Consider the following 23050-nt stretch of genomic DNA (forward strand, 5'->3'; position numbering starts at 1 on the left):
TTCTTCATAGTAAACTTTACTTTCTCTGAAATGTACGCTAGGATAAAAAAAGAAAAACTGTAATTCACTTTGACATCTATATATAATCATAATATATATATAAAACAAATAAATATGAAATACATATAAAACTTAGAGGGACCTTATAGTGTTCTTTTAAACAAAACCAATGCAACAAAGACCAAGTCTGAAAATCAGCTCCGAGGTTCAGACTCTGTGTATAATATATAATATAATATAAGGGGAGGAAGTGAAATCTAGAATTTCTGTGGAAGTAGCTCATTATTTTTTTGTGAATACCAGTTCAATTTTAATTTGTATTTGTGTGTACACTTGTGCATTAAAGCAGCAGTAGGTGGAATTGGAGCAAATATGATTCAAATAAGTTATTTTTATAAAACGGTCACTATATCCTGACAGTAGTACATGAGACAGGTAATCTGAAAATTATCATGTTCCTCTGTGTCCTCTGGTGCTCCTAATGGCATCTGCAAGATTTCGCAGACCGGAGAAAAACAACCAATCAGAGCCGAGCTGAAGTCTTGCCGTCTCTGAGCAGCTGTCAATCACTCACAAACTCGGATCAAACGGTCGAACTAGGCAGCGCTGATCAAATATGAATCAATATTCTGTTACTGTAATGCCTATTTCTGTTTAGCTGTAAAATGAGAACGTTGGTGACCCGGCAGCCATGTTGAGATCAGTTGAGGTAACCGTTACAGCCAAACAGTACACTACAAGATGTCTCTGAACCATTTTATGTGAGAAATAGACATTACAGTAACAGAATATTAATTCATCTATGATCAGCGTTGTCTAGTTTGAACGTTTCAGAACCGCATCACTAACATTCGCCGCTGTCGCATCATAATTAAGGAGCCTAGTGTTAGTGCAGTCAGATTCTCCTAACACCACGGTTGTCTTTTCCTAAGTCATTATGAATTCTCCTTCTGATCTTTCATTGACCTCATGACGTTTTCCATCAAGGTCAAGGAAAAATGGTTAGGAGAAGACTTTAGGACATAATTTTTGGACTTTTTGACCACAGCCTCAGAGTTTTCGGTTCCAGAACAGCTGATCAGGGTCAGTTCAATCAACTCTGAGTAGGTTGAACCTGAACATAAAAAGCCATCATCAATAGAGCTCTGATACTACGATTCACATGGTGACAGGTAAATAAGAGGCAGAGCCTCTATTTTAATCCAGTTGACGTAGAGATTGTAGTACATGTACGTACAGTATATGCTGACTGTGCACATTTATCTATAAAAAAGTCAGAGCGGGGAAAAGTGTCAACAATATAATAAAGTTTTATTCAGTGTGGTCCATTAATTCATCTTTTACCAGACTTACATTTCCTTAAAACCCTTGTGTGGTGTTCGGGGTCTGTGGGACCCGTTTTCAATGTTTACTAAAAGAAAAATGATGTGATTCATTATTTTTTCAACCTCAGACTCATTGGCCTTGGCTCATTTTCTATGAAGAACATATAAAAGAACACATTTTTCAATGACTGCACACTGTACACCCCCCTACACAATTATATTACATATGTGATGTCCGTGTCCTCTGGACTCCCGAGTGAGATAAATGTGTGGAGATTGTAGGTGCTGTTTACAGTACCTACACTCTGTCATCCTCTGACCTGGGCCTGCTGTAAGTGTGTGTGTGTGTGTGTTTGTGTGTGTGTGTGTGTGTGTGTGTGTGTGCGCGTGTGTGTTTGTGTGTTTGTTTCTATGTGTGTGAGTTTTGTCTTTCTGTTCCTGCTGTTCCCGCATGAGGTTGTTACATTTCAAGCACCGACACCTGTCTGCTCCCACATTCCTGCACATTTTACCCTCTGTCTTGCGGGAACTAGTCTATATTTTCTCGCACTATATCCCAGCTGCCATATGCTGTCTATATTGCTTGTAATTGGGATAAAGTAAACATCTGTTAAGTATTTTTACATAGATTGTTATGGCTGTATTGATTTAAAAACCCAATAATGGTGTGGGTCCAACAGACCGGCGGACATTGGCTGAGAAACAAAAACATGAACACCACACAAGGGTTAACCTTCGGACTGTGTCCCTGATGTCGTGTTTAGACCTGCTGATGCTGGAGCATCCGACCTCGGGCCTCGCCCCGCCAGAGAGCCCGCCAGAGAGCCCGTCCGCCTGCTGCGGCAAGCACACGGAAACCAACAAAGAGTGGGTCCTCCGGAGGCTCCGCCTGCTGCGCAAACAGCACTGGTGGCTGGATGAGCAGATCGTTCTGCCCACGTCCATCAAGAAAGGTGTGGAAGGTCATCCCAGACTCTATTTGGTTTTATTTAGTAATGAAGAGATGATTTTGTAACGCGTCTGTTCTCTGTGGGTCCGTCAGTGTTCTGCGAGGCCTGCCAAGACAAACCCGGCCTGTATGCCAAGGTGTCCGGGATGCTGCCAGTGAGAGTGGCCTCCTACATGCTCATGCCGTACACGCTTCCTGTACAGTCGGCCTACTCAGTGGCCCAGAGGTGAGTTTAGATCTAAACACATTTAAAGCCGGGGGGGCGTTCACAAATACTGCTTGAACTTTCCGAGGCCATGGAAGTTCCCCATTTAAGTAACAGAGCTCTGCACAACTCATTTCCACTCATCTCGTAGCAAGAGAGAGTCAGGTTTCCGTGTTAAACATCAGTTCAGTGTCTGTTCATATAATAACATGGTTTTGTGCTCTGCTCCCAGGTTAGTGGAGTGGATCCCAGAGGTGCCAGCGGATATGCGCTGGCTGTTTGGGGTGGCAGGTGACATGTACCAACAGGCCTGGAGAGGAGCACCAGCCATCAGGTGACAGATGACTCTCTACACACTGCATACACATCGTGCACTCACTCAGCCATACAGTTAGTTATCCACCTGCTAATTACAAACCTAAAAAGTTGTATATGAAAACTACAGAAAATGACATAACAATACATAAAACAAAAGATAGAAGAAAGTAATAGAATAATCACATAAATAATTAAAATAAAAACAAATGATAATAGTTAGGAGAAGTTACTCAGGCTCCATTTACACTTGGCTACATTAAAATCAGGGCATCTGAAGCTGTGTAGTTAAATAGCAGAAATACCAGAAGAAGAAGAAGAAGAGCTTCTCTAGTTTACCACAATAACAGTCATTTTACAGCTCCGCAAATGTCATGGTAATTAGGTGATAATTAGCAAGTAACCTATTGGAAATTTCTTTGGAATGACCCCAATATTTACCTCAAACTCTACTTTATTATAAACATTTTAATATTTTATATATTTTATAAAAGCTGGTAATTTATTTAATGCATTTCCAGGAAAAGAATACAAAGTTAATTGATACGCTTTATTTTCAGCTACCAGGTTATATTTGTGTCGACAGTAAATCACACAATGGTGAGATTTGTGCCTGTGATGAAGTGTCTTCTATTAGTTTTTTCCACCTCCGATGAAGAGCAGCCGCTTCTCAAGCCCAAATGGCTCTATTTTAACCATTATATGCTATTTTAGCATATAGTTATTAAATAATAAGAGTATTCAATACTTGACAAATCTCCCTTTAAGTTTCATTTTGACCAGATAAAAAAAAAAAAAGATTGATTTGAGAATAATCGCATTGACAGCCCTATTATACTGTGTATTATATATATATATATATATATATATATACAGTATATATATTTGCGCAATGGTGCAGAGTGCAAAGGGTGCTGGAATAAATATATAAATATAAATATTAAAGAAATGTTGCTTTATATTATAAAGGTAGAGAAATAAATAAAATATTCTATTATAAAGCAACCTGTTGCATTAATCATTCCATAAAGGTTTACATACATGAGGTAGGGATAGACAGTATATACTGTACAGCAGCTGTTTGTGGGCCTCAGAGTGACATCTAGTGGGCTGTGGAGGTACTGACATTGGTGCCAAAATACATTTTGGCAAGGAAAAACTGTCACGGTCATTTCAAAAGGGGTCCCTTGACCTCTGACCTCCAGATCAGTGAATGTAAATGGGTTCTCTGGGTACCCACGAGTCTCCCCTTTACAGACATGCACACTCTATGATAATCACATGCAGTTTGGGGCAAGTCATAGTCAAGTCAGCACACTGACACACTGACAGCTGTTGTTGCCTGTTGGGCTGCAGTTTGCCATGTTATGATTGGAGCATATTGTTTTATGTTAAATGCAGTACCTGTGAGGGTTTCTGGATCAATATCTGTCATTGTTTTGTGTTGTTAATTGATTTAAAATAATAAATATATACATACATTTTGAATAAAGCAGCATATTTGTCCACTCCCATGTTGATAAGAGGATTAAATACTTGACTAATCTCCCTTTAAGGTACATTTTGAACAGATAAAAAATTAATTTTCTGATTAATCGCGATTAGCTATGGACAATCATGCGATTAATCGTGATTAAATATGAATCGATTGACAGCCCTAATCTCTACTGGCACTCACTCAAACTCTTACTGATGTCAAACTGACACAGAACAACATGACTTCACCAGTTTGTTGTTCCTGAGCCGTCAGAGCGATGCAGTAGAAGATCGGGTCCAAACAAGCAGACATTACAACTCGCAGCTTGGAGTCTCTTTGCCTGCTGGACATTCACACATTACATCAAACTGTGTTGCCTATTTCTTTATATGCAATGAGACAATAAGTGAAACTAACGGTGTGTAATCGCCTCTACAGAGAGCCGTGCCTGAGGAAATGCTTGAGCGAGCCGCCTCTACCTACAGAGTGTGATAAACCCATGCAGGGAGACAACCTGCCTCCTCTTTCCTCCCTAGACCTCCACGGCAGCTACTGGGAGATCCCCAAATCTACCTCCTCCCACCATCATCCTCACATCGCCCCCTCCTCTCCGCAAAAAGTTAGCTTCTACGTCGGCTCGCAGGATGAACCTGAATGATTCAGGACCTGCACTTTGACAATCATGACCCCTCTTCCTGTGAGGAGGAGCTGGTGGATCGACGGGGTGGCACAGATTTGAACCAGCAAACAAAATGTTTTCAAGGAAACGCACATTTAATCTCTGACTCTGAACACTCCAGGCGGCACCGACTGTATTATATTTTAACGAGTGCTCTGGAGAACTCACTCAGGATCGTGGATGTGTCTTTTATGACCTTTTTTTTTATGTACAGCACTAGAAAAGTGTCTAGTTTTACAATCTAACTACAACCCTACCTACCTGTTGGTTTAAAATATACTCAATGTAGCATTCATTCCTCAATCCCAGTACAGATAATTCAATCAAGAGTCTCCATCTATCTGTCCGTTTAATTTAATCTAATTTATTTTACCCTAGGGATGCACCGATACCGATACCAGTATCGGGTCCGATACTGTGCTCATGTACTCGTACTCGCACAACGGCTCCGATACAACGGCTCCAATACAACAGCAGCGATACCGTTAGACTCCTTGGTCCGTGTTTCAAGACGGGTTGGGTGGGTTGCCGACATCGCCGCAGACCCCTGGCGCCTTTTACGTGGGCCGAGCCCCGCTCTGGCGTCATGACGCGGTTGGGTGCGCACTGAAAACAGTCCGTCCAGGTCGACAGTCACACTAAGAGCAGGGGGCCCCGGCGGGGAGAGAGGGCGAAGCGAGCCCTTTGTCTACGGGCGGCGAGGTCCTGGCGGGGAGCGCTGTAAATCTGCGGCAGCGAGCCACATTCGCCCCGAGCCTTTCCAAGCCGACCTAGAGCCGATTACGGCGCACCGCCTCGTATGCGGGACTCCCCAGCCTGCCGTGTGTCGCTAACACCCTCCAGCTGGCTGTTAACGAGGGTCTTTTGGCACAGAGAAGTACTCGTATCGGTACTCGGTATCGGCGAGTACCCAAATGTAAGTACTTGTACTCGGTCTGAAAAAAAGTGGTATCGGTGCATCCCTATTTTTCCCCCCTTCCCTCAAGAGGCTTCACCTTTTGCCAGGCCACCACTGTAAATAAGAATTTGTTCTTAAATGACTTGCCTGGTTAAATAAAGGTTAAATAAAATAAAATAAAAGCTTAGATTAGTGGCTATAGCTACAGCTGGAGCCCGGCGCTGCTGATTACAACCGATAGAAATGGTGGTTGCAATAAACTAAAGTGCCCTTTAAATTAGGTGATGTCAAAGACTAGAGCGTTTACTGCGTCACAGAACTCTAAATATTGAGACAAATCTGCCACATAAGTCACTTTACTCACTGATCACTAACATTACTGACCAATGGGGCTGGAGGCAATCTCAGCTGACATGGAGTGATGGCGGGGTACGCCCTGGACGGGTCGCCAGACTATCACAGGGCTGACGCATAAGAGTCAGCGCCCTGCATGTCTTTGGACTTTTGGACTTAATTTGCCAAAATGAAACACTGATGCTGAGTGTGCTCATCAAGAGAGTCGCAACCAGTGATGTAATGTCAGCGTTATCAGTGTATTATGGTCTGACCTTCCAGTTGTAAATCTGTTTTTACATCGCCTGTCACTTGAATGTAAAGTTATGTTATTACACTGTGATATTCTCTTGTGATTAAACAATTTTAAATCGGTTGTTTTGTTTGTTTGAGTGTCCTGCACCAAATGGTGACACAATACATGCACACACATATATTACTCTCTTATGGTGCCACTCGTGTTGTGTCATGATTGGTAGGTCTGTTTATCTTTTCAATATCAATTTCAATATGTCTCTTTTAATATAATGTATTAAACGGTACACCAGCATTTAGTTTATTTATTTATTTATTTTATTTGTTATATTTTATGGTAAATGGTTAACACAAACCGATGGCACACATTTCTTCTGAGTGTCACTCTCAGACCTAAAGGAAATAAACAGTCACCAATTGACTTAACTTGCATGTCTTTGGACTGTGGGAAGAAACCGGAGCACCCGGAGGAAACCCATGCAGGCGTGGGGAGAACATGCAGACTCCACACAGAAAGGCCTCAGCTGGCTAAAGGAAATATACAGTTAGCAATTACCTGAGCTCACGCTCAGACCTAAAGGATATAGTCAGCAATTAACTGAGCTCACGCGCAGACCTAAAGGAAATATCCATCCATCCATCCATCTTCAACCGCTTACCCGGGGTCGGGTCGCAGGGGCAACAGCTCCAGCAGGGGACCCCAAACACCCTTTCCCGGGCCACATTAACCAGCTCTGACTGGGGGATCCTGAGGCGTTCCCAGGCGGAGATATAATCTCTCCACCTAGTCCTGGGTCTTCCCCGTGGTCTCCTCCCAGCTGGTCGTGCCTGGAACACCTCCCAGAGAGAGGCGTCCAGGGGGCATCTGTACTAGATGCCCGAACCACCTAAGCTGGCTCCTTTCAACGCGAAGGAGCAGCGGCTCTACTCCGAGTCCCTCACGGATGACTGAGCTTCTCACCCTATCTCTAAGGGAGACGCCAGCCACCCTCCTGAGGAAACCCATTTCGGCCGCTTGTACCCGCGACCTTGTTCTTTTGGTCATGACCCAACCCTCATGACCATAGGTGAGAGTAGGAACGAAGATTGACCTGTAGATCGAGAGCTTTGCCTTCCGGCTCAGCTCCCTTTTCGTCACAACGGTGCGGTAAAGTGAATGCAATACCGCCCCCGCTGCTCCGATTCTCCGGCCAATCTCACGTTCTATAGTCCCCTCACTCGCGAACAAGACCCCGGGGTACTTGAGCTCCTTCACTTGGGGTAAGGACTCATTCCCTACCCGGAGGAGGCAATCCATCGGTTTACTGCTGAGAACCGCGCTGCCTTAAGGGGGGCCTATGTGATCCCCATCCCAGCGAGTCCATGACCCAAACCATCAGCCCATCATTTACATCTGCCTCGTTGATTTGACGTATGTCTTCATTTACGTCTTTCAGTATTTGTTTAAGCTCCTGAAGCTTTAGTTTGAGGGCTTCATTGGTTTGTGCCATAGCCTCCTTCTCCTCCTTCTCCTGGGAGAGTGCACTCTCCATCTCACAGGCTTTGAGACGCATCTCTTCTTTCTCGTCCCTTTCTATCTGGAGCATTTCCTGAAGCTGGATATCATGGACAGAGGTCATCTCTTTCATTTCATCCAGCTCTTGGATAAGTGCTTTCTCTTTTCCAACAGCTGTGAGATGCATCTTTTCGTTCTCGTTCCTTTCAATACGGAGCATTTCCTGAATGTCCTGAATTTGGTATTGGAGAGATTCATTGTTATTTCTCATAGCCTCCTTCTCCCTCTTCTCCTGGTAAAGTTCACGCTCCATCTCACAGGCTTTGAGACGCATATCTTCCTTCTGCTGTTTTTCTATCCGGAGCATTTCCTGAAGGTCCTGAATTTGGTGTTGGAGAGATTCATTGTTATTTCTCAAAGCCTCCGTCTCCTGGGAAAGTTTACCCTCCATCTCACAGGCTTTGAGACGCATCTCTTCCTTTTCGTCCCATTCTTTCTGGATCATTTCCTGAAGCTGGATATCATGGACAGAGGTCATCTCTTTCATTTCATCCAGCTCTTGGAGAAGTGCTTTCTCTTTTCCAACAGCTGTGAGATGCATTTCTTCTTTCTGGTCCTTCTCTATCTGAAGCATTTCCTGAAGGTCCTGAATTTGATGTTGGAGAGATTCATTGTTTTTTCTTATAGCCTCCTTCTCCTCCGTCTCCTGGTAAAGTTTACTCTCCATCTCACAGGCTTTGAGACGCATCTCTTCCTTCTGCTGTTTATCTATCCGGAGCATTTCCTGAAGGTCCTGAATTTGGTGTTGGAGAGATTCATTGTTATTTCTCATAGCCTCCGTCTCCTGGGAAAGTTTACTCTCCATCTCACAGGCGTTGAGACGTATCTCTTCCTTCTGGTCTTTTTCTTTCTGGAGCATTTCCTGAAGGTCCTGAATTTGGTGTTGGAGAGATTCATTGTTATTTCTCATAGCCTCCGTTTCCTGGGAAAGTTTACGCTCCATCTCACAGGCGTTGAGACGTATCTCTTCCTTCTGGTCCTTTTCTTTCTGGATCATTTCCTGAAGCTGGATATCATGGACAGAGGTCATCTCTTTCATTTCATCCAGCTCTTGGAGAAGTGCTTTCTCTTTTCCAACAGCTGTGAGATGCATCTCTTCATTCTTGTTCCTTTCTAGCTGGAGCATTTCCTGAAGGTCCTGAATTTGGTGTTGGAGACATTCACTGGTTCTTCTCATAGCCTCCTTCTCCTGGGAAAGTGTACTCTCCATCTCACAGGCTTTGAGACGCATCTCTTCCTTCTGCTGTTTATCTATCCGGAGCATTTCCTGAAGGTCCTGAATTTGGTGTTGGAGAGATTCATTGTTATTTCTCATAGCCTCCGTCTCCTGGGAAAGTTTACCCTCCATCTCACAGGCTTTGAGACGCATCTCTTCCTTCTCGTCCCATTCTATCTGGAGCATTTTCTGAAGCTGGATATCATGGACAGAGGTCATCTCTTTCATTTCATCCAGCTCTTGGAGAAGTGCTTTCTCTTTTCCAACGGCTGTGACATGCATATTTTCTTTCTGGTCCTTCTCTATCTGAAGCATTTCCTGAAGGTCCTGAATTTGATGTTGGAGAGATTCATTGTTATTTCTCATAGCCTCCGTTTCCTGGGAAAGTTTACGCTCCATCTCACAGGCGTTGAGACGTATCTCTTCCTTCTGGTCCTTTTCTTTCTGGATCATTTCCTGAAGCTGGATATCATGGACAGAGGTCATCTCTTTCATTTCATCCAGCTCTTGGAGAAGTGCTTTCTCTTTTCCAACAGCTGTGAGATGCATTTCTTCTTTCTGGTCCTTCTCTATCTGAAGCATTTCCTGAAGGTCCTGAATTTGATGTTGGAGAGATTCATTGTTTTGTTGCATGACGTCCATCTCCTGGGAAAGTGCACTCTCCATCTCACAGGCTTTGAGACGCATCTCTTCCTTCTCGTCCCATTCTATCTGGAGCATTTTCTGAAGCTGGATATCATGGACAGAGGTCATCTCTTTCATTTCATCCAGCTCTTGGAGAAGTGCTTTCTCTTTTCCAACGGCTGTGACATGCATATTTTCTTTCTGGTCCTTCTCTATCTGAAGCATTTCCTGAAGGTCCTGAATTTGATGTTGGAGAGATTCATTGTTTTTTCTTATAGCCTCCTTCTCCTCCGTCTCCTGGTAAAGTTTACTCTCCATCTCACAGGCTTTGAGACGCATCTCTTCCTTCTGCTGTTTATCTATCCGGAGCATTTCCTGAAGGTCCTGAATTTGGTGTTGGAGAGATTCATTGTTATTTCTCATAGCCTCCGTCTCCTGGGAAAGTTTACGCTCCATCTCACAGGCGTTGAGACGTATCTCTTCCTTCTGGTCTTTTTCTTTCTGGAGCATTTCCTGAAGATGGATATCATGGACAGATGCCATCTCTTTCATTTCATCCAGCTCTTGGAGAAGTGCTTTCTCTTTTCCAACAGCTGTGAGATGCATTTCTTCTTTCTGGTCCTTCTCTATCTGAAGCATTTCCTGAAGGTCCTGAATTTGATGTTGGAGAGATTCATTGTTTTGTTGCATGACGTCCATCTCCTGGGAAAGTGCACTCTCCATCTTACAGGCTTTGAGACGCATCTCTTCTTTCTCGTCCCTTTCTATCTGGAGCATTTCCTGAAGCTGGATATCATGGACAGAGGTCATCTCTTTCATTTCATCCAGCTCTTGGAGAAGTGCTTTCTCTTTTCCAACGGCTGTGACATGCATATTTTCTTTCTGGTCCTTCTCTATCTGAAGCATTTCCTGAAGGTCCTGAATTTGATGTTGGAGAGATTCATTGTTTTTTCTTATAGCCTCCTTCTCCTCCGTCTCCTGGTAAAGTTTACTCTCCATCTCACAGGCTTTGAGACGCATCTCTTCCTTCTGCTGTTTATCTATCCGGAGCATGTCCTGAAGGTCCTGAATTTGGTGTTGGAGAGATTCATTGTTATTTCTCATAGCCTCCGTTTCCTGGGAAAGTTTACGCTCCATCTCACAGGCGTTGAGACGTATCTCTTCCTTCTGGTCCTTTTCTTTCTGGATCATTTCCTGAAGCTGGATATCATGGACAGAGGTCATCTCTTTCATTTCATCCAGCTCTTGGAGAAGTGCTTTCTCTTTTCCAACAGCTGTGAGATGCATCTCTTCATTCTTGTTCCTTTCTAGCTGGAGCATTTCCTGAAGGTCCTGAATTTGGTGTTGGAGACATTCACTGGTTCTTCTCATAGCCTCCTTCTCCTGGGAAAGTGTACTCTCCATCTCACAGGCTTTGAGACGCATCTCTTCCTTCTGCTGTTTATCTATCCGGAGCATTTCCTGAAGGTCCTGAATTTGGTGTTGGAGAGATTCATTGTTATTTCTCATAGCCTCCGTCTCCTGGGAAAGTTTACGCTCCATCTCACAGGCGTTGAGACGTATCTCTTCCTTCTGGTCTTTTTCTTTCTGGAGCATTTCCTGAAGATGGATATCATGGACAGATGCCATCTCTTTCATTTCATCCAGCTCTTGGAGAAGTGCTTTCTCTTTTCCAACAGCTGTGAGATGCATTTCTTCTTTCTGGTCCTTCTCTATCTGAAGCATTTCCTGAAGGTCCTGAATTTGATGTTGGAGAGATTCATTGTTTTGTTGCATGACGTCCATCTCCTGGGAAAGTGCACTCTCCATCTTACAGGCTTTGAGACGCATCTCTTCTTTCTCGTCCCTTTCTATCTGGAGCATTTCCTGAAGCTGGATATCATGGACAGAGGTCATCTCTTTCATTTCATCCAGCTCTTGGAGAAGTGCTTTCTCTTTTCCAACGGCTGTGACATGCATATTTTCTTTCTGGTCCTTCTCTATCTGAAGCATTTCCTGAAGGTCCTGAATTTGATGTTGGAGAGATTCATTGTTTTTTCTTATAGCCTCCTTCTCCTCCGTCTCCTGGTAAAGTTTACTCTCCATCTCACAGGCTTTGAGACGCATCTCTTCCTTCTGCTGTTTATCTATCCGGAGCATGTCCTGAAGGTCCTGAATTTGGTGTTGGAGAGATTCATTGTTATTTCTCATAGCCTCCGTTTCCTGGGAAAGTTTACGCTCCATCTCACAGGCTTTGAGACGTATCTCTTCCTTCTGGTCCTTTTCTATCTGGAGCATTTCCTGAAGCTGGATATCATGGACAGAGGTCATCTCTTTCATTTCATCCAGCTCTTGGAGAAGTGCTTTCTCTTTTCCAACAGCTGTGAGATGCATCTTTTCGTTCTCGTTCCTTTCAATACGGAGCATTTCCTGAAGGTCCTGAATTTGGTGTTGCAGAGATTCATTGCTTTTTTTCATAGCCTCCTTCTCCTCCTTCTCCTGGGAAAGTGCACCCTCCATCTCACAGGCTTTGAGACACATCGCTTCCTTCTGGTCCTTTTCTTTCTGGATCATTTCCTGAAGCTGGATATCATGGACAGAGGTCATCTCTTTCATTTCATCCAGCTCTTGGATAAGTGCTTTCTCTTTTCCAACAGCTGTGAGATGCATCTTTTCGTTCTCGTTCCTTTCAATACGGAGCATTTCCTGAATGTCCTGAATTTGGTATTGGAGAGATTCATTGTTATTTCTCATAGCCTCCTTCTCCCTCTTCTCCTGGTAAAGTTCACGCTCCATCTCACAGGCTTTGAGACGCATATCTTCCTTCTGCTGTTTTTCTATCCGGAGCATTTCCTGAAGGTCCTGAATTTGGTGTTGGAGAGATTCATTGTTATTTCTCAAAGCCTCCGTCTCCTGGGAAAGTTTACCCTCCATCTCACAGGCTTTGAGACGCATCTCTTCCTTTTCGTCCCATTCTATCTGGAGCATTTCCTGAAGGTCCTGAATTTGGTGTTGCAGAGATTCATTGCTTTTTTTCATAGCCTCCTTCTCCTCCTTCTCCTGGTAAAGTTCACGCTCCATCTCACAGGCTTTGAGACGCATCTCTTCCTTCTCGTCCCATTCTATCTGGAGCATTTCCTGAAGGTCCTGAGTTTGCTGTTGGAGGGATTCAATGGTTTTTTTCATAGTCTGGGAGTCCTTACGAAGAGCCCCGTTCTCTTGGCACACTCTCTCCGTGGTTTGGCTGATCACGGCGAGCTGTTGAATTAGGCTGTCAAATTGGGTAGTCTGTGCCATTTTTAAATCTTTTATCTTATTAAGATAAGATAATGCAGATTATGTGAGCTGCTGTGGAAATACAGGCTATTATGTGATTTCAATCGGTCACACTAAATATCCCATAACCTATGAGATCATTAGGGAGCCCTTTGCAAAACTTCAGAGCCATCGCCCCTAGCAACAGAATTGCTTTCATGTATCCAGTGACGTCACGACGCATCGCAACATAGGACCGGTGACGTCACCGGTTCATCGCCATGGCAACACATTTTGTTTCAAATTCAACTTCCTGTCAGCTACATTAAACAATCATTGCAAACAGGAAATAAAATACAAATTATAATGTTTATGTGTTAAGTTTGAAAAGCTCTGAAGTTTGTTTGGTTCCGGAAATTGTAGGTTATTAATATTTAAAAAAATAAAAATAAAAGGATCGTGTCTAGAACTAGTTGGGGAAACTCTCGCGAGATGCTTGAGGTTAGGATAGGGCGTCGGGTAGTGAGTCTCGCGAGATTTACGGGTTATCTTCTAGACACGACCAAAAAAAAAATTATTATTGTGTGAGGGTAAAAGCGGGTAATAGTCTAAGTAATTTTAAATTTATTTTCCTACATTTGTTTGTCAGCTTATCTAACATATGTAGGCTATTTTTTGAATATTTAAAACCGTTAACGTCCGTTGGGTGATGGGACGGTCTGCGCATGCGTCGAGGCTCACCACCAACATCCAAGGCCTATGGAAAGGAGGTTAGAACACGCGTCATAATTACGGGGGTATTGCACATGCGCAGTAAAATCTGGCCGCAGCTTCAGTTACACTGCGCATGCGTATACCCCACACACCAAGATCCGTGACCCAGCCTCCTTCTATAGGCCTTGAAAACATCAGGGAGGAAGAGCAGGATGATGGCGGAGGATGGAAGAGAAGAGTCGGTGGCCACTGATGACGACTCAGACCTCACAGCTGCAGACGGCAGCAACAGCCTAAACAACACGGTAAAAACTGTTTTTACTTTTTTAGTGGATAAATACCGTGTTAACGTGTGTTAACGGTGTACTGGCTGACGGTTTAAAGCTCAGCTGAGTGTAGGGATACACGGTGATGAAGCTGAGTGGAAGGATACACGGTGATTAGGCTAAGTGGAAGGATACACGGTGATTAGGCACTACTCAGGTACTATGTTTCCTCTAACTTGTTCTAACTCCAGAGGTCATGTGTGATTCACTCAGCCTACTGTTGTTTTCATACTAACATTAACTTGCTTAATAAATAATGCTTCATATGGACATCTGTTAGCTTGTAGCCTAACTATAACAAGAAAAAGTAGGGCCATGAATGAGCCAAATGCAGGGAATTGAATAAACACCTGTCACCTGCCTGATGCAGTAAACAATCCCAGGTCACCTGCCACCATGGCAAGAGGTTTTCCTTATATTAAGATTTTTTTTTAAAGCAATTCCTAAATTAAAAATTGTCAGGGATTAAAGCTGCAGTAGGCAGAATGTTTTTGACACTATCATTAAAGGGACTGTCTGTAAGAATCAGAAATACCTTGTTAACAGCTTCACCTGTGGCCGTTAAGTCAACTAAAGTCAGCGTCCTGTTGCTGGCGCTTGTGCTCGCTCTACATAGACATGAAGGAGCATCGCTCAACACAGTGAGGAGACACACGTCAGCTAAAAGCACAATATCACTCTATATTTCAGCTGCTTGGCAGTAATGTTAGCTGACCAGACGAAGGTCTCTCCATGAATCAATGCTGATCCTAGTGTTGGCTTTTCCCGCCTCAGCCTCCCGACCGCGGCCGGAGGGAACAGGGGAGACGCCGGAGTTTTGGTCGGAGACGATAACGTTTCTCTCTGCGGAGCCCCGTCACTTCACAAGACACGGGAAACCTCTGTTGGTCTGGAGGAGCTGCAGCAGTTATTTCTGCACGAACGTCCACTGTACATTCTCAGAGCTAAACTAACTCTTCTGCAGTGTGGAGTGAGCAGCATGCACGTGAGAGGTGGCGCGAGCTGAGTGAAGGCAAGCAGGCAGAAGAGCAGAGACTCCGGCCCTGGAGACCAAAGCTACGGTCTCCCCTGCGTCCAACACTGTTTAAAGTTATTTTTTTTTTGGGGGGCATTTTCCATTTTTATGACAGGACAGTGGATAGAGTCTTGAAAGGGGGGAGAGAGAGAGTGGATGCGGAAAGGGCCACAGGCCGGATTCGAACCCGGGCCGCCGCGGTCAGGACCAAGCCTTAATACATGGACGCCCGCTCTACCAACTGAGCTAACCCAGGCGCAACACTGTTTAATAGAAGGGCTTCACTAGATACAACTTTGAGGGGGAAAAACTTAATTTCAGACCCCGCCCAAATGTCTTGTAAAAAGCCGTTTTCAGAGCTTATTAATGACACTGTGTGATGTGATGTGTCAGATGGTGGAAGAAGGCTCCACTCTCCTGCGCAGAATGGAGATCTGCGTCGCTGAGGCTGAGAAAAGGAGTGGCAAGAACACGGTGAACATGCAGGAGACGTTCACCGTGTACCTCATCGAAACACGGTGAGTGTTAAAATGGCTTGTCATAAAAAAGGAAGTGCTGCGAGTTGAGCTGAGATGTTCTGATATCTGTACTTCTTCTTGTCTTATCTCTCGTGTGCATGAATTCACTTCTGTATTTTGTCACTGTGCAAACTCAATCTCTTAAGGCCAATGGATGCAGTCGCTGACGGTCGTAACCCAGCCCCCGACTCTCTGTGGAGGAGATACAGTGAATTTGAACTCCTGAGGAACTACCTGTTGGTTACCTATCCGTACATCGTGGTCCCGCCGCTGCCTGAGAAGAGGGTGAGTTCAGTGCAGCTGCTTTCCAAACCCTGTTGCGTGTTACTCGGGAGGATTGCAGCCTTGCTTAATGTCCCTCAAGAAATGTTGAATATAATGTGACAGGATAAGAATAAGTAGGCTGAGAAATCACCGCTGGCTTCCGGCTAAATTAAGCCCCTAAATCAACCATCATGGAGCTGGACTTCTTGTTTGTTTGCTCCATGTGTTTCAGAAAAAAAGCTGTTATTAAAGTTATTAAATGGCCACTATTATGTAGAGACGGAAATTAATCTCTAATAGACTGGTTCACTTCAAAAGATCATGACTAATGAAGACTGACAGCAAATATATTTGCAGAACTTACATTTCATCTTTTCTTTGAGGCTCCTTTGTGTGTTTTTTCTCCTGGGGAAACAGTAACGGTGCCGTTTTTAGACAGCACAACACAGGATTCATACGCAGTGTGGAAAAGTATGGAATTTAATTTGGGTAATTAAATGCAACCATGCCAGGGTTGATAAAGGGATTAATAAGCAAAGCTAACACCAGGCTCAGTGAGTGAATAGTGGCTGATCTTCAAGGCTTTCCAGTTAATCAGATCTGTGTTCATTGGATATTTACTCTCTGTGTTCCACTACTATGTGAAAGGCTTGTATCGGAGCATAAGAGCTGCATGATGTTATGATATTATGTAGTAGACTTTGCTTTGGCAGGGCAGTGTGCAGGAAACATGAGCTGACCCAGTTTGAGCTTGAGATGGCCTCCCAGGACCTCATCTCCAAGAAGCAGCAGCATGAGGAGCTGGCTACAGGGGTACACTATACTATACTCATGTTATCTTTACTCTTCCTTTGTCTGTTATTTATTAAGCAAACCAAGCTAAGACCGAGATGTTAACAGCTTCCATCTAACATACTTTTCTGTGTGTTCATCTTTCTTAGATTGTGCGGACGTTCTCCTTCAAAGGCATGACCAACAAGCTTTTTGGCCAAGAGGCGCCTGAGCAGAGGGAGGCCAGACTGAAGCTGCTGGAGGAGCTGATAGCGGAGGGTGAAGAGGCCGTCAAGGAGAAAACGCTCGAGTGCGAGTGAGTCGTGGTCACTGCTTAAAGGGTTAGGGTTCATCTGCGTTCTTTTCCAGGGTTTTCAAATGGAAAGGTCCACTCAGCCGATAGCAAATGTTCCAATTCCACCTGCAAAGCGTGTCCTGTGTGATCGGGGCCTGACAGAGAATCACGTGTTCTGTCCATGATTATATATATATATAACATATTTAATATAATCGATCTGTTTTCACCACAGAGAGCATGTTGAGAGGGCGTGGGTGGACATGCCACAGTCGTGAACCTGCACACACACACACACACAACATAAGCAAACACAGGCACCAAGGTTGTCATTAGGTAATAAGTGTGACCGCATGGGACAGAGAGACGTTTTGTCAAAGATACAAAGTCTCTTCCTAAACATGAAACATGACAAGTCAAGGTAGTACTAATAAGTTCTTACCACTTCTGGAGATGGTCCAGACGGGTGTCAACTGGACTTCCAATGCAGGCCATCTGCTGCCTGCGTTTCCACTCAGGCAGCTCCACGTCTGTGAGAGTCGCCACGATCTGCTGTGCCAGGTTTAAAATGTTCACTATCTGCTGCAGCACCATCTGCAAGACAAAAGAAACGCAGCAAGCATTAAGTATGTGGGGAGGTCTAATTAAACAATGACATAACTAAAGGAAAGAGAAAAGTGCACTCAGCAGAGTGCAGATCTCCGCCAGGTGTGTCTCCCATGGCGTCAAATACCGAGCTTTTGTTACAGCCATCTGCGTTGGATACCGCTGCACAAGGCATCATTCAGCGCTGGTATGAAACGCACCAGGCGTCCCATGTAAACCCATCCGCTGCAACAGTAAACACTCTAAGAAAGTGAGCCTTGAGTGACTATGGTGACGTAGTTTAAAGAGTGAAAGAGACACACCAGACGGGCTGGAGGGGAGGTGGATGGGTCTAACAAACACAAGGCCTTCATCCAGGAGGCCGATGTTCTAGTCCCGTGTTCAAAACGTTCTATGTCATTTTCACTGTACAAACGTTGTAGTTTTAAGCCCAAGTGTGTAGTTCTTTCCTAACCTAAATATAGTGGTTTTGTTGCCTAATCCTAAAGGGACATCAAAGGTAACTATAGTGGTTTTGATGCAAAAAATAAAGTGATGCCAAGGAGCGTGACTGACACCAAGGGGCGTGACAAAGCGGTGGTATGTGACGAGTTGGGATGAGAATGTGTTGGACTCCCTCACCCCTCCCAAACAAAGAAGAGTCTCACCCAACGGTTCCTCCCGGCTCCCTTACAGTCAAGGCGGCTAAGATAACAGAATCAGGCATTTATTCATTTTGTATTGTGCCTAACTTTAGTGGATCATAACATATTGGGTATGGAATTAATCTGCAGATGCTCTGGTTCAAAATGAGACCAAACTTTTCTATGGATGTCAGTTTTTGAGCCACGACAAAGGCCAAAATGTGGCCTGCAACAGACTGGGTAAGGCTTATTTTTAGCTGATTGCAGGAAATACCTTTTGCTAATGACGACAGTTGTTGATCACAAGCGGCCCCTACCGGCCGGTCAAGAGGAGTGAGGAGTCAGCAGTCAATGACGGTATAATAAACAGTCAAATTGTCAATCACCCCAACCATGAGAAGTCCTCGAACATACAGTCATAAATGAGCACAGAAAATATCAGACTAATGGCTCCAGTAATATGCAAGATTAGCTGTGGACAGACAGACAGATACACAGGCTTACGTCTGGCGGAGATAGTAAGGCATAGATAATAATGTAAACATTGTTGTGGCTTAGAACCATTATATCAAGCATTTTATTAAGAAAAGCACCCAAAAAGTATAAATAAGACAGAGAGAAAAAACTGCTTTGAATAAAAATCAATACTTAAAAATAATACACATCACTGTTAGAACTGACTTTCTTACATCCAACAGACCTTTAAACTGCTTAAAGCATGAAATGTGTAAAGAAAGTGGTTTATCAGTTTGCACTGTGTCAACAACAGCTCACCAAACATGCATCTACAGTACCTGCTTTGTTTGTGTGATAAAGTTGGTCCTCTTAAGAAATTCCTCTTCCACGACAGCATGGGACTGGGCCAATCCAACGTGCTGCTCCACTGGACATGACAAGCGAGACATAAATGAAGCATGAACTCACACCAAACCAATCACCTGTTCCTTTACGTCTCCCACCATAGAGTACCTTGGCTTTGCCAGTTCTTCTGTATGAAGTCAAGGTTTTCATTTAGGAACTCCAGTGACTTCATTTCCTTCTTCACCTCCTGCATTAGAGTCAAAGTTCACACGTTTAGAAATGATGAAGCATGTTTGTTTTTTTCCAGGATGGCTGTCAGGTGGAAAACAAACCAGCAAACAGCTGTGTAATCAGTGAGTTTACCGAAGTCTGTCGTTTCAGTTCATTGACTTTGTTGTCCAACTCCTTCCATTTTTGATCCACGGCTGGAATGCCACAACCCTGACAAAGACAAAGATATTTCTTTCACTCTTATTGGCGTACGGTGGTGACGGTTCTTACAAACAGGCTCTTATTACAGTGTGTGACTCTTAAAAAAGGCGTTAAGATGTGTCACTTCAGAGCAGGAATAACAATAGTAAAACTCTATACAAGAGAGAAAGATTTGAATGATCTTGTGGTTGTGGTTTTAGTTCAATGTTTACAGCATGTCTGCAGCCTGGACTGCACTGTACTGTTCATCCATGTGATAACATCAGTCATCTTACCTGTGCTTCAGAGGCTGAAGCCAGGATTTTCTTCTCCTCCTTTAGGCATTCAGAGAGGGTTACGGCCAAGTTCTTGGGCTCATTTTCAAAGTTTTTCTACATAAAAAACAAAAATCACACAATAATTATTATACTTTGAGAAAAGAAATGAAGGTAAATCTAAGTTAAATGTTAAATGCTTAATGTAATGTTCAGTTCACATAACAGCATGTCTGCCCTACCAGCAAGTAGTCTTTCATTCCTGGAAAATCAGGTCCCTGCAAAATGTTGTTCTCCTGGACAGACCGGTTCCACTGTTCATCCAAATACAACAGGAGTGCACGGAAACATGTGCTTGCTTTATTTTCATCCACAGCCGCCAAATCCCTAACGCAGAGCAACAGAAAATGTACATTCATCTGAGGATTGTGTTTGTCAACGTGTGCTGAATGAGGACACACTGTGTGGGACATTTCTGGACACTAAAAACAGGAAAATCTACCCAACCACTCCCTCAAACTAATTAAATAATTAATGAATGATTATTATATAAATCAGCCAATTAGAATGCACATACAGATGGTTGAACTCCACCTTTTTACAGTATCTTCTTTTTTTTTTGTATTTTTGAGACTTTTCTTTCTCTTTGTCTTCTTCTTAATATTATATAGTAATTATATACTGTATATAGTTATGTATATAAATTTGTGTTTTCCCCAAAGTCACCATAGATTTTAATCTTTTTAATCTTTAAAATAATATTTTCTTTCAGGACAAGGTCAAGTTATCCCACTAGGGGTCACTAGAGCAAAAAAGATGTGTGATCACCATGACCTCCCCATTTCCACACTGTGCATTTTGTATGTATTGGTTTATAATTAGCAATTAGCTGTGGTAACTCGATAAATCAAAATATCATTTAGTAAAATACACCATTTAAGGACAGAATGACAGTCTCACAATTTGAAGTTATTTTTATAAAACGGTCACTATATCCTGACAGTAGTGCATGAGACAGGTAATCTGAAAAAAATCATGTGCCTCTGTGTCCTCCAGTGCTCCTAATGACATCTGCAATGGACCAATCAGAGCAGAGCTGGAGCCTTACCATCTCTGAGCAGCTGTCGATCACTCGTGAACTCCGATTAAACGGTCAAACTAGACAGCGCTGATCAAATATGAATCAATATTCTGTTAAGGTCTATTTCTCTCCTCAAATGTTTTCAGAAACATCTTGTAGTGTGCCATTTAGCTGTAAAATTAGAAAATTTGTGACCCAGCAGCCATGTTGAGATCAGTTGAGGAAATACCAAGCACTTCCCACCAGCCGGAGCAAACTCTCTCATTTTACAGCTGAACGGTGCACTACAAGATGTTTCTGAAAACATTTGTGGCAAGAAATAGGCATTACAGTAACAGAATATGAATTCGTATTTGATCAGAGTTTGCGAGTGATTGACAGCTGCCTCCGTTAAATGAACAGCCAATAGGAACGCTCTCGCTCTGAAATCTCCTGTGATTGGCCAAAGTTTCTCATCATAGGCTAGTTTCTTTAAAGCCTGAAAACAGAGCCATGAGGAGGAGCATAAGTCTAGTTTTCTCTCAGAACACTTGAATTACAATATGCTGAAAGGTTATTATGGAATCTTTGTCCAATGATGCCAAAAGCGTTCTGCCTACCATCGCTTTAACTCAGGGCCCCTCCACAAAAGAGTGCTTCAAGGTGGTAATAATGCAAGTGTTGCTTTAAGACCCCATGTATCCATGGCGTATACAGTATTGATAAACAAATGTGGTGTTCTGGTGCGTCTCTTACCAGTCCTGGTTCTCTATGCAGACGCACAGATAGTGGCGGATCTCTCTGAACTTCCTCTCATACAGCTGGCTCACCCGGGCCTGGAGGGCTGAGTCCAGTCTCAGCAGGTCCTGCCACTGGGCCATCTGCAGTTAGCCGACACAAACAGAGAGCATGCAGTCTGAACACCATCACAGAGGAAAAAGTCACTAACACTAATGCTCCTGTAATGCAAAGAATACGACTGAATTATGACTTATCAATGCAGTCCTTTCCACAACCAAGAGCTTATAATTTTTGCTTAAGATTTTATACAATTATGTTTATGTTTATTTGAGAAGGGAGAATGCACATGAATTACCACAAACACTTGAGCATTGGCATTAAAAGAAAACATGCATGTATATATGTATGTATATATATATATGTATATATATATATATACATATATATATATAAACAGTATATGTGTTTAAAGGACACATATTATACTCCATTTAAACTAGTTATTATAGGTCTCAGACACCTCCAAACCATGTCTCTGAAGTTTTTTTTTCAAAAAAACAATCAGATCATGCATTCCAGCATGTCTCTATAACCTCTGTTTCAGCCCATTTCCAAAAGTGCTGATTTCTGTGTCTGTAGCTCTGTAGGTCTCATATTATGCTCATTTCCAGGTTCATAGATGTATTTTAATGTTGCACTAGAACATGTTTACATGCTGCAATGTTCAAAAAACCCTTTATTCTTCTCATACTGCAGCCTGAGTCTGCCTGCCTCAGAGCCTAATTCAGCCTCTGTCTGAACACCCCTGATTCACAGCCTGTCTCCTCCCACTCTGCTCTGATTGGTCAGCGTTTTCTGTCAATCAAACGTCCTCAACAACAGCGTCACCCTCCCCCTCCCTCCCGGAGAAGCTCTCTCTCTCTCTCTCTCTCTCTCTCTCTGAGAGACGAGTGGAGAGATAGCAGCCAGAATAAAGTTTATAAACCACTTTAAAGTTTATAAACCAGAAACTTCACCCAGCGCACGTTACCGGAGGAATCTGATCAGAAATCGGCGACACATGATGAACATCTGCGGTCCAGATTCCAGGTTCTCCTGACGGTTTCTCTCAGGTAAATAATACTATTTATAGCTCTGTTAGTTAACTCAGTGTTTACCTCATGCATCAACTCTGTAAACCGTAAACATACACTCTGTTTTACGTCTGTCTTTACAGATCCATCTGTGAGAAATGACCGACAGAATCATCCCAGAGGAGAGCAGACAGCTGAGAGCAGACAGCTGAGAGCAGATGGCTCTGTTTACATGGAGATACAGAGCTAACCCGGTAGCATGTAGCTAACCCGTTAGCATGTAGCTACATGCTAACGGGTTAGCTACATGCTACCGCTATGACACGGTGTGTAAACACAGCGACCATCAGGGTGGAAAATAGAAGATGTGAAACAGTAGTCAGTTCATTATTTCTGCTAAAAGATAAATGTATGGAAGATCAGAGTAATGGTATATTATTTACAGTAGTAGCTGTCTCTGTGTTACCATGACTACAGACCACCGGAGCTTAG

At 43.3% G+C, this 23050-nt stretch overlaps 5 protein-coding genes across 8 annotated transcripts; 2 read left to right on the top strand and 3 right to left on the bottom strand.

Moving 5' to 3' along the window:
- The first annotated feature begins 2072 nt into the window (after positions 1–2072).
- LOC141782277 (uncharacterized) lies at positions 2073–6557 on the top strand. The gene is made up of 4 exons (XM_074658417.1): positions 2073–2278; positions 2368–2500; positions 2712–2813; positions 4710–6557. Exons 1-4 carry the CDS (start codon positions 2077–2079, stop codon positions 4927–4929), a joined length of 657 nt encoding a protein of 218 aa, XP_074514518.1. The 5' UTR covers positions 2073–2076; the 3' UTR covers positions 4930–6557.
- Positions 6558–6731: 174 nt separating this feature from the next.
- LOC141782263 (uncharacterized) lies at positions 6732–11832 on the bottom strand. 4 transcript variants are annotated; one of them, XM_074658391.1, is made up of 2 exons: positions 11611–11832; positions 6732–11214 (listed from the first exon to the last, which is right to left on the bottom strand). In XM_074658391.1, the coding sequence occupies exons 1-2, from the start codon at positions 11821–11823 to the stop codon at positions 7738–7740; spliced, it is 3690 nt and encodes a 1229-aa protein (XP_074514492.1). In that variant the 5' UTR covers positions 11824–11832; the 3' UTR covers positions 6732–7737. The 4 variants fall into 4 exon arrangements, with proteins under 4 accessions (XP_074514492.1, XP_074514491.1, XP_074514493.1 ...); XM_074658390.1 differs by having other exon boundaries at positions 6732–11352; XM_074658392.1 differs by having other exon boundaries at positions 6732–9318; positions 9844–11832.
- On the bottom strand, positions 11824–13548 carry LOC141782030 (uncharacterized; the record flags this gene model as incomplete). The annotated part of the gene is made up of 1 exon (XM_074658041.1): positions 11824–13548. A coding segment is annotated over exon 1 (1284 nt), but the record flags the coding sequence as incomplete, so codon positions are not given.
- Positions 13549–13851: 303 nt separating this feature from the next.
- On the top strand, positions 13852–16037 carry LOC141782279 (sorting nexin-4-like). The gene is made up of 3 exons (XM_074658420.1): positions 13852–14084; positions 15514–15638; positions 15785–16037. The coding sequence occupies exons 1-3, from the start codon at positions 13992–13994 to the stop codon at positions 16020–16022; spliced, it is 456 nt and encodes a 151-aa protein (XP_074514521.1). The 5' UTR covers positions 13852–13991; the 3' UTR covers positions 16023–16037.
- Positions 16038–17022: 985 nt separating this feature from the next.
- On the bottom strand, positions 17023–21793 carry LOC141782031 (signal transducer and activator of transcription 1-alpha/beta-like). The gene is made up of 9 exons (XM_074658042.1): positions 21501–21793; positions 19927–20071; positions 19706–19801; positions 19362–19439; positions 19167–19245; positions 18992–19080; positions 17411–17562; positions 17199–17248; positions 17023–17108 (listed from the first exon to the last, which is right to left on the bottom strand). The coding sequence occupies exons 1-9, from the start codon at positions 21623–21625 to the stop codon at positions 17023–17025; spliced, it is 900 nt and encodes a 299-aa protein (XP_074514143.1). The 5' UTR covers positions 21626–21793.
- Positions 21794–23050: the final 1257 nt, after the last annotated feature.

The sequence above is a fragment of the Sebastes fasciatus genome, chromosome 14, assembly GCF_043250625.1.
Source record: "Sebastes fasciatus isolate fSebFas1 chromosome 14, fSebFas1.pri, whole genome shotgun sequence".
Lineage (NCBI taxonomy): Eukaryota > Metazoa > Chordata > Actinopteri > Perciformes > Sebastidae > Sebastes > Sebastes fasciatus.

Excerpts from the sequence above, each read along its gene's own strand:
- LOC141782279 (XM_074658420.1), top strand. The coding sequence starts at position 13,992 with ATGATGGCGGAGGATGGAAGAGAAGAGTCGGTGGCCACTGATGACGAC. Across the intron at positions 14,085-15,513 it reads GCAACAGCCTAAACAACACG|ATGGTGGAAGAAGGCTCCAC; the intron begins GTAAAAACTGTT and ends GTGATGTGTCAG. Across the intron at positions 15,639-15,784 it reads GTGTACCTCATCGAAACACG|GCCAATGGATGCAGTCGCTG; the intron begins GTGAGTGTTAAA and ends CAATCTCTTAAG.
- LOC141782031 (XM_074658042.1), bottom strand. The coding sequence starts at position 21,625 with ATGGCCCAGTGGCAGGACCTGCTGAGACTGGACTCAGCCCTCCAGGCC. Across the intron at positions 20,072-21,500 it reads TGCATAGAGAACCAGGACTG|GGATTTGGCGGCTGTGGATG; the intron begins GTAAGAGACGCA and ends GCTCTGCGTTAG. Across the intron at positions 19,246-19,361 it reads AACTGAAACGACAGACTTCG|GAGGTGAAGAAGGAAATGAA; the intron begins GTAAACTCACTG and ends ACTCTAATGCAG.
- LOC141782263 (XM_074658389.1), bottom strand. The coding sequence starts at position 11,823 with ATGCTTCAGATAGAGAAGGACCAGAAAGAAAATATGCATGTCACAGCC.
- LOC141782277 (XM_074658417.1), top strand. The coding sequence starts at position 2,077 with ATGTCGTGTTTAGACCTGCTGATGCTGGAGCATCCGACCTCGGGCCTC. Across the intron at positions 2,279-2,367 it reads GCCCACGTCCATCAAGAAAG|TGTTCTGCGAGGCCTGCCAA; the intron begins GTGTGGAAGGTC and ends TGGGTCCGTCAG. Across the intron at positions 2,814-4,709 it reads AGAGGAGCACCAGCCATCAG|AGAGCCGTGCCTGAGGAAAT; the intron begins GTGACAGATGAC and ends TCGCCTCTACAG.